The sequence below is a fragment of the Panthera uncia genome, chromosome D4 (genome assembly GCF_023721935.1).
Source record: "Panthera uncia isolate 11264 chromosome D4, Puncia_PCG_1.0, whole genome shotgun sequence".
Lineage (NCBI taxonomy): Eukaryota > Metazoa > Chordata > Mammalia > Carnivora > Felidae > Panthera > Panthera uncia.
This window is the reverse complement of record NC_064807.1, coordinates 59,387,355-59,404,452: the sequence shown is the minus strand read 5'-3', so window position 1 is coordinate 59,404,452 and position 17,098 is coordinate 59,387,355. Positions and strand designations below refer to the sequence as shown.

Below are 17,098 nucleotides of genomic sequence, written 5' to 3'. Positions count from 1 at the left end.
CATTAAGAAATTAAAAAAAAAAAGACTTCAGCTTTGGTTTAGTCCTCTTTAGCTAATGTAAACCTTTGCTGGAATTTTGACTATGGTGGCAACACATAAGCAAATAGCATTCTTTATTTCAATAAACCTGGAATATCTCAACAGTGTGAAGGAATCAATACAATGTTCCTCGTGTCCATCTGTCTACACTGAGAAAAACCTAACCCCATGCTTGAGGTGTTATCAGTGTACACAGAGTACATTACATGAGTCTGATTTCCACACATTCGTGGAACCCTCACGAACACCAAAAGAGAAGATTTACCTCTTTCCTAGGGGTTAAGAAAAAGACATGACAGTAGGACATACATCTTGATAGAAAAATATTTAAAGATTTTATTTCTCTGAATGCCACGAGTTAACATTTTATGATCACCCTTCGAAAATAGGGCATTTGGGAGCAATTTTGAAGTTTTCCAAATCAGTACAAAGCTGATTAAATCCAACGTCACATTCACAGATTGCAAAATGAATTCCTTATAAAAACAAGGAAGCCAGGGTTGGGGTGGGTCTGTCACCAGAGTCCGGGGGCCTTGCCACTCCTTCGTGGAGCTCCCTGGTATTACATGTGTTCCTTAAAGAACCATTTCTGATGTTCCGAGTTGGTGCAGAGCCGTAGGAATGGTATGAAACTGTCACTGAAGGCCTTCTTCTCAGCCTGAACGCATTTATTGGACTGTGCGTGAAATAAAGAACCATCCTACAAGAGAGAATAAGCACTGGCTGTTTACCAGAAATACAAATAATTCCTCAGAAAGTAGCTTTTTCCTTAAAATGTGTTAAGAGCTCGGGTGATTTTTTATCATTGCAGAAATATTTACTGAGCACTGTGTTTGCCCTGTACTGAGGCAACTCAGGACTGCCCACGCATAGACAGGGCCAGGCGTGGACAAGCGTGTCAGGCTCACCAGGGTCCCTGATTCCACCGTCAGGGTGAGTGGTGCCACCTGCTGGCTGCTCTGGGGATCCGTCAGATCCCAAGTCTCCTCCCTACTGCTATTCTTCTCCTTGAGGGATATTAGGATCAAAGATTCTTTATTAACATCTTCTGCTTCCCTTAGGTCAACTGATTCCATCCCTGGCGATCTCTTTCTCTTAGGTATTTAAATACAGAATCAGGAAACTTGGCTGTAGTCCCAGCTCAGCCAGAGAACAGCTGGGCAAGGGGACAAGTCACCTGAGGACATGGGTTCTATGGGACTGTGCCAATTTCCTCAACCCCAAAAGATCGTGGTCCTCTTTAAGGCCTTCCCCTTGTCTTCCTTTTCCCAACTGTTCTGAGTTACCTCAGCGAAACTCTCCCCCATCCTTGAGTCTGTTTTTTCCCTCCACCTCTCTGTTGTAAGCTTTAAGTTCCCTGGGAACTTAATCATGGCTGAGCAAGTGACATACCTGTTCCAGGGAAAGAGAAACCTTTGGGAATAAAATTATAGGCAGAAGAATCTCAAAAATATTAACCCTGAAAACCCTTAAAAGAGTTCAAATGTTGCCTTCAGAGTACCATGAAAGGAAATAATTAAATAGCATCCCTTTTCCCAGCCTTCTAAGGAGACTTTACTTTTCCTTAATTGGTCACTGAAATTTAAGATACAATTTTAATGATGTTTCAAACCAATTTTATGATTTCTAGCTTACATTACTGTGTAAGCCCCTTGAGGGCTTACAGTTAGAAGAAACAAGAGAAGGGGATGGAGGCGGGCGCTGCAGAGAACCACAGACGGGGAGATTTGCAGAAGTATTTTCCCTCTTATTTTTGATATCAGACGGATAACACCATGGCGCAGGCTTGTTCAGGTAGCCCGCAAATTTCACTGATAATCATAATATCTTCTACAGGAAAATGTACTCCAACTTTTGATCATGCTTAGAATTAACCCATTTATTAGCAAATTAGACCAATCTTTCCATCCCTGGGGCCAGGCTGGGAACGAAAGCTTCCTATGGAGATAAAAATAAACTCATTTCGTCTTTTGAATTATTTTCTTTGGATTTACTCCCTCAAGTGCTTTTTAGTGAGTCAAAAGATTTGACAGATTCACGAGTCCTATTACAGCTTGTGGCCAAGTGTGGCGGGGCTAGTGCCTAATGGGCCTGAAATAATACCCGGTTCCAAATCAACATCAACTATTCTGATGGAGAGCCAGCTCCATCAGAGAGATGTTTTCTTGGTGATTACCCTGCAGGTAACAACTGATCTCTATAGAGCTTTATGGTTTCCAAGGACTATTTCTGCTATCCATCTAGTCCACACTAGAGGTAGACAGGCTGCTATTATTGTTCCCATTTTACAGCTGGGAAAAACGAGGCTTAAAGAAATGGACTAGCTTGCCCCTGGATCTAACCTCACATCCTCACGCTTTGGCTATTCGTTTCACTCATTTTAAGCCCATTTCATCCTTGGGTGTGTTTGCGACAGCTCCTCACTCCAGGACTATGGCTCACGGTCTAAGGAGGCCAGAACGACTAGATGGGAGTCAAAGCACTCCTGATGCTGGATGCCGGGGCCCCCGACCATACTGTTGGGTCCATGGTGAACTCCCTGGTCTCCCCAGATGTGGCCGCATCCCTGAGATCCTCGAGGACTGTGCCAGGGAACACTCTTTACCTCCACTCCCCCTTCTGCAGCCCATGCACCGAGAGCAAGGAGGGCAGCAGACGGCTCACTTACCTCCCGCAAGATGAACTTCTGATTCTCCGGGGCAGTTTCCTGGCAGAGTTGCATGATGAGAATATCCATTCCTGCGTCCACAGCGATGCAGGCCTCTGGCTGGTGAGTGTTATAGCGTATTTCATTCCGGGATGTGTACTCAAAAAACTAAAAATGGAGCAGCCAATCGTGCGTCAGTTACTCTCTGATGTGGAGAGAGGGAAATGGCTGGACGAGAGCCTGGGGTGACTTGGAGCTGGAAGAAACTCAAATCCCACCCACTCATCTCTAGGTGTCTGACACTGCTTAAGGCAGGAAGCCTTTAAAGGTCCAGGTAGCCAACGTTTCCCTCCTCTGGGTCTCCTGCATCTCCTGCATCCTCCACGGGCCCGCTCTGGTGGTTTATCTGCCTCCTGGGGCTGGGATCTGTTGCAATTCACAGACCTTCCAGAACTTGCTCCCCTGCCCAGCCTGAAACTCAGCACTTAACCCAGACAGACCTGCCCCGGCCACCAGCAATTGCCCTAAACACCACTTTACGTGGCACTATCCATCAAAACCCAGAATTCTGTTCAAGCATTAATTCTAAGGAAGTCATCGGACCGCAGATCTGTTGCTCCCCACCCCCCCACTTTTGTTTCTGACAAGAGGTTAGTGGCATGGTTACTTTACAATCAAAAACAGGCAGGCAGGGAATCAGTTAACTAAACAGTAATACAGCCACACAAAGGATTATCAAGAGGCCATTGGGAATGACATTCTCAAAGGATGTCTAATAACACATGAAAAGTATGACGAAGTGGAAAGAATGGAATATAAAACATATAGACATTATGATAACAACTATTTAAAACACATGATCTAAAGGCCTTGCATAAAGGAAGATGAGAAATAACTAGGTCTTAGTTCTAATGGTGGTTGCAGAGTCCTGCCATTCACTTACTGCTTATATTTTTTTGCATTTCCCAAATATTCTGCAAAAGCATATAATACCCTCATAATGCAAAAAAAAAATATATATATATACATCAAATATTTAATTTAAAAAAAAAAAGAGACTTCCCCTCATTTCTCTCTTTAAAGACCCCACACAAACGGTCCCTTGAACATTCAGGCTCCCACTGTCTGCTTTCCCCTGGCTTAAGAATGTCAAACTATAGAGAAGCAGCACCTACCTGGTTCTGACCCATTCCGTGACAGTGGTAGAGAAGGACCTGGTGTCCCACGATTTGGTTTTCATTGGGAGGGTTATAGTCAAAGCAGTAATCTCTCAGTCCTTTGTTCTGGAGCTAAACAAAACATAAAGGTGGCATTTTGGTCCAGATTTATACACAACAACAGGTTCCACCCAAGGCTCCAACGGTAATGACTCCATTGGAGAGGAGTCATTGAGTCAAGAACCGGACTTACTGGGTAAGAGCTCCTTAGATTTTCAGTTTTGAAAGTGCTTTCCCATTCTATACCATAGGCAAGAATCATAACCCCCATTTCTAAAGATAAATCTGAGTTGCAGAGAGATTAACTCTTTATGACCTGAAAGCTCTTATCTCTCCATTTCTCCTTGGTGCAGACTTATTGCTGCACTGGTCCATGCAGAGCTGGGTTGCTGCCTCACACATGTACCAAGGACCCCTGCAAGCAGGATCTGCAAAAGACATCCTGTGTGAGAGACTCACCATTTTCCAGATGAGAAGTCCATCATTCTAGACTATAGGAACAGCACAATACAGAGCTGATGGCCCAAGGTCACACGAGTGGAGATGCCTGAGTCTTGAATCCAGGAACTCAGACTCCAAGTCCAGTGCTCTCCCCATCACTCAACACTGTCTAATCTAATGCCATCTCTAAGGTACCTTTTAGATCTAAAACCCTTCGATCATTCCAAGAGAAAAAAATCATGCTCCCGCCTCCCTTTTAGTAGCCTCCAGGGAAAGACATACACCTTCCAAATCTCTTTCTGGAGAGTTCAAAGACCCCTCAATGAACTCCTCATGAATCCCTCTCCTGCCCTGGCCCTCGTCCACCCTTGACTAGCCTGTTTCTGAAGATAAGACTCAGTCATATTGAAAGAAGATTCCACAATCCAATCAACTAAGCTCACAAAGCACAGACTTCCATGTTCCTGAAGTCCCTTTGCTTGTGAAGAAATCTGGTTAGAATAAGCAGAGCACCTTAGATTTGGAAGGGCTCAAATGTCCCCACGCTTGACCACCAAAGGACTGTGACCTCAAATGAACTCCCTATGTTCAGAAAGATTTGAAATGGAAAAAACACTAAAAGAGAGGTGGGAACCCCTGAAAATTAAAACTGAGATAAACTAAGCTAGCTGTATCAAGTTGGTGAAACAGAAAAAGAATGATATTAAATGACTTTAGAACATTCCCCGCTGTTTTTGTTTTTTAGAACATTCCATGTTTGATTACATTTCCTTAGTGAACTATATTCTATAAACAAATAGAGCAGCAAAGAAATCCTAAACCTCATTCAGTATCAACTGTCAGTGGTAATAGTGGATTATTATTTTGAAACTATTTTAAATATCTTTTAAGATAAAGCAAATAAATAATATGGTAATATTTTTGAAACTAAGATTTTCAGTGTAAGCAAAAAGTAATACAAGTATAATATCGAAGAAGAAAAAATCCTGTAAGATTACATTTAAATTTGAGATATCAGTATGAGTTCATGATTTGTTTCTCAAAAATATGCATTTCCTTTCTCTACCCACTGAAAAACTATAGCACTGTGCACCCCACATGGTACTCACTGGCCATATGTGGCCACTGGGTACTTGAAATGTGACCAAGTCCAAATTGAGATATGCAGTGAGTGTAAAATACACAGCAGGTTTCAAGACAGTATGAGAAAAAGACGTAATGCATCTCGATAAATTTTTACATCAACTACATGTTGAAATGATAATACTGGGGATACATTGAATTAAATAAAATATATTATTAACTTCACCTGCTCCTTTTTAAAATATGGTTACTAGGGGCACCTGGGTGGCTCAGTTGGTTGAGCGTCCAACTTCAGCTCAGATTGTAACCTTGTAGTTTGTGGGTTCAAGCCCCACATTGGGCTCTGTGCTGACAGCTCAGGGCCTGGAGCCTGCTTCAGATCTCCTTCTCGGTCTGTCACTATCCCACCTGCACTCTCTCTTTCTCTCAAAAATAAACATTAAAAAAACTTTTTAAATAATAAATAAATAAACCTTAAAAATAAAGTTAAATATAGTTAAATTTTTAATTATGTATGTGGCTAGCATTATGTTTCTGGTGTAGAGTGTGGTCTAGAGACAGAGACCACAGCTGGCATCCGGATTGTGGGCTCTGAACACTGCCCCCCACCGAAAGGGTCAGGGGCTCTGGGAGGGATGGCAGCAAATGTAGAAGATGAGCGTGGCCAGGATCAAGGAAGCAATCAAGCTACTACAAGGGGTCAAGATCACAGAAGCCAAAATGAAGAGGTTCTCACTAGCTGAAGATGGGCAACCTGAACTCTTCAAAGAAAAAAACAGAAACCAACAGACGAACTGCAGCACACTGACCATATAAAACCCCACTGGTTTACAGTGATGCTCAAGAAAAGAAAAAGCCAACAAGCAAATGAGCCAACAAACAAACTGGAGGAAACTGAAGTGCCAATTCTTACTCTGAAAACAGGCAAATAAAGAGAAGGACTTAAAAAATTTGTTATGCCTTTTCTTGTTTTTAATTTTTTAAGTTTATTTTTTTATTTTGATAGAGAGAGAGAGAGCGCAAGCTGGGGAGAGGCAGAGAAAGAGAGAGAGAGAGAGAGAGAGCAGGGGAAGAGGAGAGAGAGAGAGAGAGAGAGAGAGAGAGAGAGAGAGAGAATCCCAAGCAGGCTGCACACAGTTAGCTCAGAGCCTGATGAGATCATGACCGGAACTGAAATCAAGGGTCAGATGCTTAATGACCGAGTCACCCACTCATCCTTAAAATTTGTTATGCCTTTTCTGAATGAACTCTAAATTTCACGAATACCAAATGGTCCCAGTTAACAAGGGAACGTTCTTCTTTACAGAAACATCTCAGCTAAAAATGCAGAGGAAATGAAAGGATTAGAAAAAGCACCATTTGACAATGCCACTTGAAGTTTGGGTCTAGGTGATGATTATCAACAGTTACAGAAAACACGAGAGAGGATGCTGACATGGCCCCTGATAGTGGCTGGTCCTGGACAGGCCCCATGGACCCGCTGATCAATGTCATCGCTAGAAGCAGGATGACCAGAGGTTAGGTGCTCCTGCGATGATGCTGCAGGAGCACAAAACACACCTGTGGAGTGTTCTTGCCATAAAAGGCTGATGATTCCATTCCAATCAGACCTTTGGACCTCACTTCCATTTTAAGAACTATGGGCGAGAGGCACGATTTACAAGACACCACAAGGAAACAATTAGGTAATTCCAAGGGTGAGATGTGCTACTGGACAACGGATGCTGTTTTTGCAACAATATTAGCACAAGTGGGGAGGAGGAGGGAAGAGGTCTGCCTTAGATGAAGGAGACGTGGGAGGGAGGACTAGCAGCCAACCACAACGCGAGACCTTGTCTGGACCCCAGGTGGAACCAGCCAGTTACCCTGAGAGAAGTGTGAAAAAGCAGGGGAATGTGGGTAAGGGCTAGATATTAAAGGGTACCAAGAAATTACTGCTCACTCGACGGGGGTGTGATAATGGTCTGCGGTTAGAAGATACCATCCATACAGACGTGCACGTGGAAGCGAACGGGAGTGAAAGGACAGGATGCCTGGGGTTTGCTTGAGCAAAGAAAAACATGAGAGGATGCAGCAGAGGAGACAGAAAGCAAGAGAGGCAAAATCATCATAATTCTAGAAGCTCGGGAACAGGGTTCATCACATCATTCTCTCTGCTTGAACCTTTTCATAGCAAAGACTGAATTGAATGCGTTAACGTCCTGCTTTGTGTTTATCAAAGACTCCCAGAATGGAACATGGGCACTTCTGGTCAACACGACACAGCAGAGGACACCTTCCTAAGTTGGTGTCGCTCCTCCCCAAAGCCAAAGGCACTGGACATTTTAGTTGGCTTCATCCCAGAGACATTTCTTTCAGGTTCTTTGAAATAACCAAAGTGACTCTTCTCCCTCTACTACTGCCTTTATCAATCCCCGAGCTGGGAATTATTAACTGGTCCAGCCATCTGAAGCTTGAAGTAATGTGAAACCGGACATGGAAACACCAGGTGAGCCTCAGTTTCTTTATCTATAAAATGGGAGGCTTATCATCACCAATTTGGAGATGGCTTCTAGTGCTGACATTCTGGACTTGAGGCCCAGACACGGGGAGAAGGAAAGACAGTGGATTAAAGCAGGGAGGGGAGGAGGGGTGAGGAAGGCTAGCAGTCCCCATGAAGGGGCCTTTCTTGGCTAGGATTTATTGGTCAGGGAAGCCCCTGCCCACCAGAGGCCCGCCTCACTCACCATCCCAAAGAAGCCAGGCCTGTCTTCAGGCACATGCAATTCTGGGTACACGTTTTCCAAGAACCACCTGAAGTCCTTACACTGGAGCTTTGCACGGAGCTGCTTCCTCTCTGTCACATCGCCAAAGGGTTCCTGAGGAAACAGCAAAAGCAGTGAGTCCCTGCAGGTCACGTACTTCCTACCAAAGCCTTCTCTCCACGGATGCTTCCCTCCTCTGCAACGTGTACCGAGAACCCACTGTGTGCTGGCTCCTGTGCAGGCTCAGAGGGTCAGACCAGCCTCAGACACAGCGACAGCGCCTTGGCAGGACAGACCATCACACAAACAACTGCATTATCGGCACTCTCACTACAAGGAGGTGTGGCCAGGTGCTCTAGGGAAGGACACGAAGCGCCTGGTAATGAAGTCAGGGAGCCGAGTCCTGGGGCTGCGTCAGCTCCCTGGACCCGTGCATCTGCACCATCGATGAGTGTGTGATCACAGACCAGTGGACGTCAGTCGAGTACATACACCCTGACATTCTGAATTACTGCTGATACCTGAAGCGTTCACTTTCAAACACAGGTGAATATTCTCAATGTAACCATGTACATAGACCTTATGTGCTCAACATGCTGAAGTCTGAACATATGCTTACAATGGTAAGTGCCAAGTGCTGCAGTGAAAAATACTTGTGGAAGTTTAGCTTTCTGGCCAAAACAAGTGATTAAGAACTTCTAAATAATTGCAGCACCTGGGTGGCTCATGGCATGATCTCGCAGTTCGTGAGTTCAAGCCCCATGTCGGGCTCTGTGCTGACAGCTTAGAGCCTGGAGTCTGCTTCAGTTTCTGTGTCTCCTCTCTCTGACTCTCCTCTGCTCGCATTCTGTCTCTCTCTCTCTCTCTTTCAAAAATAAACATTAAAAAAAATTTTTTTAACTTCTAAATAATTAAATAAAGCAAGCATCTATTTAGCATAGCCACAAGAGCAGTGCTGAGCACTATTACTGTCCTTGCAATATGATGTTAAAGATTAAAATTTAACAGGCTAAATATTTAACAAAATGGTAATGTCAGGAAAGCGTTTGAGCAAAATTTCAGAGTTTTACTTATTTCCCAGAGGGTCTTCCTTTGATGAGTCATTGTGCCCTCATCTTCAACCAAATATCCCTTTTAACACTCGGCCACGGGCATCCAGACAAAAGGTGTACGTGGGGCCCCTCTAATATGTCATTCTTTGGGAAGCCTCAGGAAGAGAGAGCTGTGGGTTCCAGACTGGGTAATGGGAAGGAGCAGATGTTTCCACCCTGCAGCCTTGGGCATGACAGAGGAAGCAATGACCCTGGAGCCCAGAGGCAGAAAGGGGCCAAGGTCAGGGGCAGGTCCACAGGGCTCTGCAGAGCAGGGAGTGGGTTCTACGCACCCCAGGCTCAGTTCTGCCCACATCACCCACGAGGCCTTGGGCAAGCTCTCTGAGCTTCAGTTCTGGCATCTAAAATGAGAATTGGGGCACCTGGGTGGCTCAGTAGGCTGAGTGTCTGACTTCCTCAGGTCATGATCTTGCAGTTCATGAGTTCGAGCGCCTCATTGGGCTCTGTGCTGACAGCTCAGAGCCTGGAGCCTGCTTCGGGTTCTATGTCTCCCTCTCTCTCTGCCCCTCCCCCGTTCACACACAGTCTCTCAAAATTAAATAAACATTAAAAAAAATAATAATAAATAAAAAATGAGAATTCCATAGCTATCCTGAAGGGCTGCTGTGAGGATTCAGAAAAAGAGGTTTACACTTTCATTTTAGTTGATGCTGGTGCAGAGTGGGCACCCTGTCCAGGGGCCTGTAGAGCTGGCCACTGCAGAGGCAGTGGACCTATTTGCTAAAGCTTATTTGTAACCCTAAAACCACTACACCACCATCATCTGCAAACACATACAGAGAGGGATAAAAAATCTGAGTCACCCAACGTGACGCTCCTGGCTGAGATCATGTCTCAGCTCTCACGCTGTAAACAAGCGTCCTGTTCATCGCCCACCTAGTGCCACATTTTGCTGCTTTGTGTTGGTGACCTCACTGTTTAAAAGGCCCCCAAGCATGGTGCTGAAGGGCTGGCTAGTGTTCCTCAGTGCAAGAAGGCTGTGTTGTGCCTGGCGGAGAAAATACGTGGATTAGGCACGTGTCACAATGTTGTTGGCCATGAGTTCAATGCAAACAATCTTTCGACAGAAATATACACAAAACCACGTATTGTATACTGTATATATTGATCGGTTGGCAAAAATGTCAACCTGCAAGAGGCCTGAAGGAACCTAGCACCGTATTTCTCTGAGAAGCAGCGGCTCAGTAGCCTTGAATCAGTGTTTGCAATGGTGACACAGACCATAATTACTGTAAATGATGAGAATCAACATGAATGTATTATTATAAGTGGGGGGATAAAGTTTTCCCATACTTGTATCTATTTCTGGAACCAGGTCCACTATGGCGGGGAGGCCAGAATCAGCTGCTTTTGTTTGGATGAGGCCAGCTGGGATACAGGTGGGCTGGGGAACTCACCAGGCGGGCATGGGGGTTGCGATGGTAGTAGAGTTCTTTAAATTCATCCATCCACACTTCAGCTGCTCGGACACTGTTGGCCAGAGCCTTATTGCGGGAGTAGGGAGCTTGCTTGGGGAAAACGTGGCCAACGTGAGAGCACGGGTGTGTTTCCAAGGTCCCACCGCACTGCCAGATCTGTGCAGAGAGCAGGGAGGAGGCCGGGTGGGTGAGTGGCGGGGCGGGGGGGGGGGGGGGGGGTGGCGCGGAATGGTGAGCTGCTGGTCCACCGTGCCCATAGCAAGGAGGCCGGGCACACAGACATCATGATGAACACTGCCAGGCCTCACCCTCCATGGGGTAGGAGGCCACCTCCCCAGCACATTCAGGACACAGGATGCAGTCAAAGAGCAAGAACACAGCCCCAAAGACAAACAAGCCGCCGGGAGCAAGATCCCAGAGTCCATGCACTAGAGCTCATGCACTTGACTCACAGGAGCACCCATAACTGACCTCACTGGGAACCCATTACTCATTATGTAAAACACAGGCTCATTACCTGATCTCCTAGCCACAGAAGATAGGAAAGCAGCAAGTAAGGAGAGAGGTTTGGAAGGGGAAAGGAAGAACTTCTAGAGGCAGAGAGCAGCCTGACACCTAGGGAAGAGGCAGAAAGACCATTAAAAGCACATCCTAAACCTCAACAGGCTGACTTGTCTGAGACCAGCTCATGCTAGGGCACAGGGCCGTGAAGACCCCACGGTTCCCAGGATGTGAGACCAGGGAGAGTACCTGGTACTTATAATGGGGGGTGTGAGTCCTCAGCGGAGGGCCAATTCTTATTAACTCTCTCTAAGCAGGAAACCATATAAAATACCACCAAAATTTAAAATTTTCTATTAAAAACTACAGACGTTAACATAAAATGTTGATACTCAAAATGCAGGATTTGGTTAACTAGAAAACCCACTGAAATGCTAGTGGCCTCTCAAAGGGGCATCCGTGGGACACAAGCAGCAGAATCAGGAAATGGGCTTTTCCCAAAAAGCAGATTCCTGGTCCCTACCAAAAATCTATCAAGCCTGACTTTCTGGAGACTGTACCTATAAATGTGTCTTTTTAAACAAGTTCTTTGTTAAACAATTCTTATATGTGGCAAAGTCTGAAGGTCACTGTGCTAAACAGGTTATTTCATAAGTAAATAAGCAAATCAAGACTCCACAAGATGGGTCTGGGAAGCAGGGGCCTGGGTGTTAGCCCCGTCTCTGCCACTCACTGCGTGGGTGACCTTGAGCCAGTCACTTCCCCTCTCTGGGCCCCAGTCCCTCCCTGCTGTAGTAAGAGAAAAGAACTAGGTGACCTGCAAGGCCCTTCCCTGCCCCAAATATATGAAAAGTACAATTTTTTAAAAGTTCAAACAAGAAGGCAAGCATGTTTATAGAATGTGCACGCCACTACTATCCTCTTCCAGGATCATTAGATAAAAACCATCAACATGGAAGAAAAGTCTGCCAGGTTCTCCTGGAAAATCCCATCATTCCCAGAGAGAGAGAGAAAGAGAGAGAGAGAGAGAGAAGGGACAAGTGAAGGATGAGTCCAAACAGAAGACTGGAATACTTACCCTAAAGGAGAATTCGAGGTTTTCTCCGCCCCAAACTTCCATTCCTGTATCATAAGACCCCAGATATTCAAAATATTTCTTACTCACAGCAAACAGCCCTCCAGCCATTGTTGGGGACCTAGGAGAGTGTGATAACCACATTGCAGTGTGAGCAGCAGGTGAACTGTCTGTCGGGAGCCCTCCAGCCTGCCCAGTCGTCTCTAAGCACACCCTGACTTTACGCTCTGTACCAGGCCTTGCGCTGGGCCGGGAGGCATAGATGTGCCCTACGGTCCCTGCCCTAGGAGGCTCACAAACATCTCACCAGGCAGCACTGTGTGGGCACAGAGGGGAGGGCATGGGGCAGGTGGGCAGGGTTCAGTTTCCCAGAGGAAGTGAGGCCTGAAGAACACGGAGGAGTTGGCAGAGAAGAGGAATGGAATGTTTCTCCAAGAAGATACCAGCATGAGCACAGGCCTGAGGGCGAGATAAAACCTTGTACCCCTAGAAGCACAGACAACCCAGAGAGTTGAAGAAAGAGACAGGCTCCCCAAGAGGATGGCTAGCGCTGGGCTGTGGTGGCCTTGGTCACAGGGTCACAGGGCAACACAGATGCCCTTTGGAGCGTAGAAGACCACAGAAGGCAGCTCTCATCTCAAAGCTCCTCCAGGGCCCATTCCTCTCCTGCATGAGTGGCCTCCTTCCAGGACCCCGATGGCCACTTTTGCCTTTCACCCAGCCTTGTTTTCTCCCCAGCAGGTTCCTCTGGTTCTAGAAATGGCCCAAGCCTTCTGTCCTACCACAGCAGAAAGCTTGAAAGGTCAACACACCAAGACATGCAGATGCCAAGGAATGTATTCAGAGGTAGAGAAACTGTACATCATCAAGGGTCTAACTGTTTAAAAATGTTAAGGTCTCCCGGCAGTGCTTCTGGGCCTTGACAAAGTATTAGCTTTCCCTGCATTCCAAGCTCTGGGCCAATGAGAAAAGGACAGCAAGATTCCTTGTGGAAGGGAAGGCTCTAGACTACAAAGCACTTCCACGTGTTTCATCCCAAAAATCTAAGGGGTAGGCAAGGTGGATATGCTTGTACCTATTTCACAGGTGAGGAAATTGAGACCCAGGGATATTATAGGAAGGGAAGAGGAGGTGGCCATGGCATCCCCGAGCACATGTGTGTGATGGGGAGGAGGGGACCATGGGAGTACATGTCAGCATCCCAGGTTGGACGTATGAACCTGGATAAGACCCTTCCTATTCTGAGCCTCAGTTTACAAATCTGTTCAGTGAAAGTTGAGTAGGATGTCACTCAGGACTCCTACAGAAGCCGGGGTGTCACCACAATCCCTGCCTTCCCCATTCTCATTCAGTCTCTCTCAGTCCACCACATCATCTCTGGAGTACCCTGTTTCTCTCCATCTTCTCCTGCACCATCATTCCTGACTCGAAGATTATGATGCCTCCTAAAGATGTCCCTGCCCGCTGCCCCGCCCCCTCCAGGCCCCTTGCCAACATGGCATCTAGCAATCTTTAAAGAATGTAACAGGCAGGGTCATTTCCAGCTCAAATCCCTTCAGTGGCTTCTATTCTCTCAGGGTAAAGTCCAAAGCCCCGTCCTTGGCCTTCTAGGCTGGATGTGACTTGGCCTCGTTCATTTCTCCACCCCCATCTCGTTTTCTTTAAATTTATTTATTTATTTATTTTTGAGAGAGGGAGAGGGGGGACACGCAGAAGCAGGGGAAAGGCAGAGAAAGAGAGAATTCAAGCAGGCTCAACGCGACAGTGTGCCCCATGTGGGGCTCAGACTCACGAACCGTGATATGATGACCTGAGCCAAAATCAAGGGTCGGACACTTAACTGACTGAGCCACCCAGGCACCCCTCTACCGCCATCTCTTGAGACTGTCTCCACAGGCATCTCCCTCTGGCCAGTGGGTCATCTCAAGGTCAGAACTCAGAAGTCCTCCTGGCAAACATGGGTGCAGATCTAAGACACCATTTCTAGCTCAATGCAGCAATAAAGCTGATGTCCGATCTCCCTCTGCCTGACTCCCATTTGCTCCTGAAGTTGGAAGGGGAGGAAGAAGCCTTTATATTACTTCAACACCTCAAAGAATGAGAGCAACCAAGCCCCCGCTGAACCCACTCTACTCAGACCCAGGATCACCAACTAGCCAAAGGTGGCCCATTCACCCCCCAGGTCCACCTATCTCCCAGTTGAAAAAGGACCTGACAGTGTGTCCTCAAAATGTTAAGCATGAAATTATCATATGACCCGCCAATGGTGCTCCTAAGTATATACCTCAAAAACCTGAAAACAGGGACTCAAACAGTAACAGTAAATCAATATTCACAGCAGCATTGTTCACAATAACCACATGATAGAAACAACCCAAGTGGCCATCAGCAGGTGAATGGATAAACAAACATGGATGTCTACACAGTGGAATATTGTTCAGCCATTAAAGGAACGGGGTTCTGGAAGAACCTTGAAAACACTTATGTGGAGTGAAAGAAGCCAGACACAAAAGGACAAATACTGTGTGATTCCACTTACACGAGCAATCTAGACTAGGGAAATCCATCGAGAGTACAATAGAAGTGACCAGGGGTTGAAGAAGAGACAGGGGAGTCATTGCTCAGTGGGTATAGGGTTTCCGCACAGGACAATGAAAAAGTTCTGGAAGTGACGTTTACTCAATACTATGAATGTGCTTGATGCCACTGAGCTAAACACTTTAAAAATGGTTGAAGTGAACAATTTTTTTGTTATGCATATTTTACCACAGTTTTTAAATACATAAATAAATAAAATATACCAACATAAAATTCATGTGGGTGGCAAAGATTTTTTAATAAAAATAAAATTATGCTCGGGCACCTGGGTGGCTCAGTCGATTAAGCGTCCGACTTCAGCTCAGGTCACGATCTCACAGTTCATGAGTTTGAGCCCCACTCTGGGCTCTGTGCTGACAGCTCAGAGCCTGGAGGCTGCTTCAGATTCTGTGTCTCCCTCTCTCTCTCTTTCTGCCCCTCCCCCACTCATGCTCTGTCTCTGTCTCTATCTCTCTCTCAAATATAAATAAAGATTTTAAAAATAAAATAAAATAAACAAATGCTCTGGAGAAAGTGGGGGAACAACAGCTAACCAGCCCTCCCCGGGTACCCTCACTGACACGGCGGCCAGACGCAACGAGGCACGCTCAGAGAGTGAGTGGCCAGAGGTTAGCCCCTAACCTGATGACATCAATGGGCGACCGCATCCGCGTCCTCTCCCTCTCGGGAACCACATGCCATGTGAACACCAGCCTCCAGTCGAAGCCGCCGATCTGTGGCTCCCCGGCATTGCCCAGGTACTCAAAGGTGTTCCAGTCAATCACATCGATCACAGGGCACACCACCGCCGACTCCTCTTCGTGGATCCTGCGAACATCCGGGATGCCCCATGTGCCTCTCCATGAGGACAGGTGGCGGGAGGACGATCAGGGAATTTGGGGATGACTCTCCTCATCCTTCCGCGAGGAGGGAGGAGAGCCCGTGTGAGGAAGGCCTACGTCTCCCGTTGCAGGTGTCTGCAGCCACATGAGGCCCTGGCGGGTGATCCTCACAGGGAACGCTCAGGTGGCGGGGGAGACCGAGGAAGGAAGGATTCTGGCTTGAATAGGAAAAGTCCCCAGCTTCAATATTCAGATTCCATCTATGGACATACTGGATAAATCTGAGTCCCTCCATGAAAGTCAAGACATGTGAAAACCAAAGGTCACTTTTAAGACAGAAAGCAGATTTTGCAATTTCTAAAGACTGCCAAGAGGGACCTCATTTAATCACAACGAAATGTCTTAGTGTTGAGAACGAATTATCCCTCTAAAAAACAGAGATGCGCCCAGACCAAAGGATCAGCTTTGGAGTTAGAATAAAAATTCGAACCCTGCCCCTTATTTGCCGTGTGACATTAGCCAAGTCGCCTAACCTCTCAGAACCTGTCACCTGTGGGTGACCCTGGAACGATAATATCTACTCTTAGGGTTAAGGTGAGGACACCCTTGGGGGATGTTTATAAGGTGGCTGGCAGAGAACCTGGGACCTACTGCTAGTCTTTTCTTGTCCTCTTTATTACTGTGAAGCAGGTTACAATACTGTAGAGAAAAATGCTGCAGATATCAGTCCATGTGCCTGCTTTAGCTATTCTCTCTGCAACCATGATCACAGACCCAGCCATCCTTCAGCATATGCTGCCATATCGTGTGGGTTTTTTTTTGCACTTGACAGTGCACCAGGGAAGATGAAGTGGGACTGGCCTGTGTGTGAACACTGGATTTCTCTGGGCTACATTCTGAGGGCTTTTATCTGGAATTTGAGACCTAAAACATCATAAGTCACACAGAGAAATGTGAAGAAACAGAGATCGACCAGACTTGAGTTGTCAGTGTCCTTAGAATAATCCCAGAAAGTCAGAGGGGGCAAAGTGAATACCACACTCAGGTAAGAATTACAGTATTAGGCAAAATTGCATTGTTCAGGATAGACTGTATGAATAAAACCTGTGCATTCACTAACTGAGGAAGATTTAATTTTTAAATGTTTATTTATTTTTGACAGGGGTAGGGGGTGAAGGACAGAGAGAGAGGGAGACAGAGGATCCAAAGCAGGCTCTGTACTGAGAGCAGAGAACCCGATGTAGGGCTCGAACTCACAAACCGTGAGATCATGATCTGAGCCAAAGTCAGAGGCTTAACTGACTGAGCCACCAGGTGTCCCCCCCCACCCCCAAATTCTTTAAACAAACTTAGGGCACTCTTAAAAGGTTTGAGAAGACAAGTGGCTGACCTGCTGGGCAGG

At 46.3% G+C, this 17,098-nt stretch overlaps 1 protein-coding gene across 1 annotated transcript in view; it reads right to left on the bottom strand.

The window, feature by feature from the left end:
- Window positions 1–351: 351 nt before the first annotated feature.
- GALNT12 (polypeptide N-acetylgalactosaminyltransferase 12) overlaps window positions 352–17,098 on the bottom strand; it is a 36,708-nt gene continuing 19,961 nt past the window's right edge. Inside the window, exons 4-10 of the mRNA XM_049627186.1 lie at window positions 15,497–15,682; window positions 12,281–12,398; window positions 10,681–10,857; window positions 8,154–8,285; window positions 3,862–3,975; window positions 2,708–2,854; window positions 352–739 (exon numbers count right to left, since the gene is read on the bottom strand). Of these exons, the coding sequence (XP_049483143.1) occupies window positions 602–739; window positions 2,708–2,854; window positions 3,862–3,975; window positions 8,154–8,285; window positions 10,681–10,857; window positions 12,281–12,398; window positions 15,497–15,682 (1,012 nt within the window). The 3' untranslated portion in view covers window positions 352–601. The remainder of the gene's footprint in view (window positions 740–2,707; window positions 2,855–3,861; window positions 3,976–8,153; window positions 8,286–10,680; window positions 10,858–12,280; window positions 12,399–15,496; window positions 15,683–17,098) is intronic.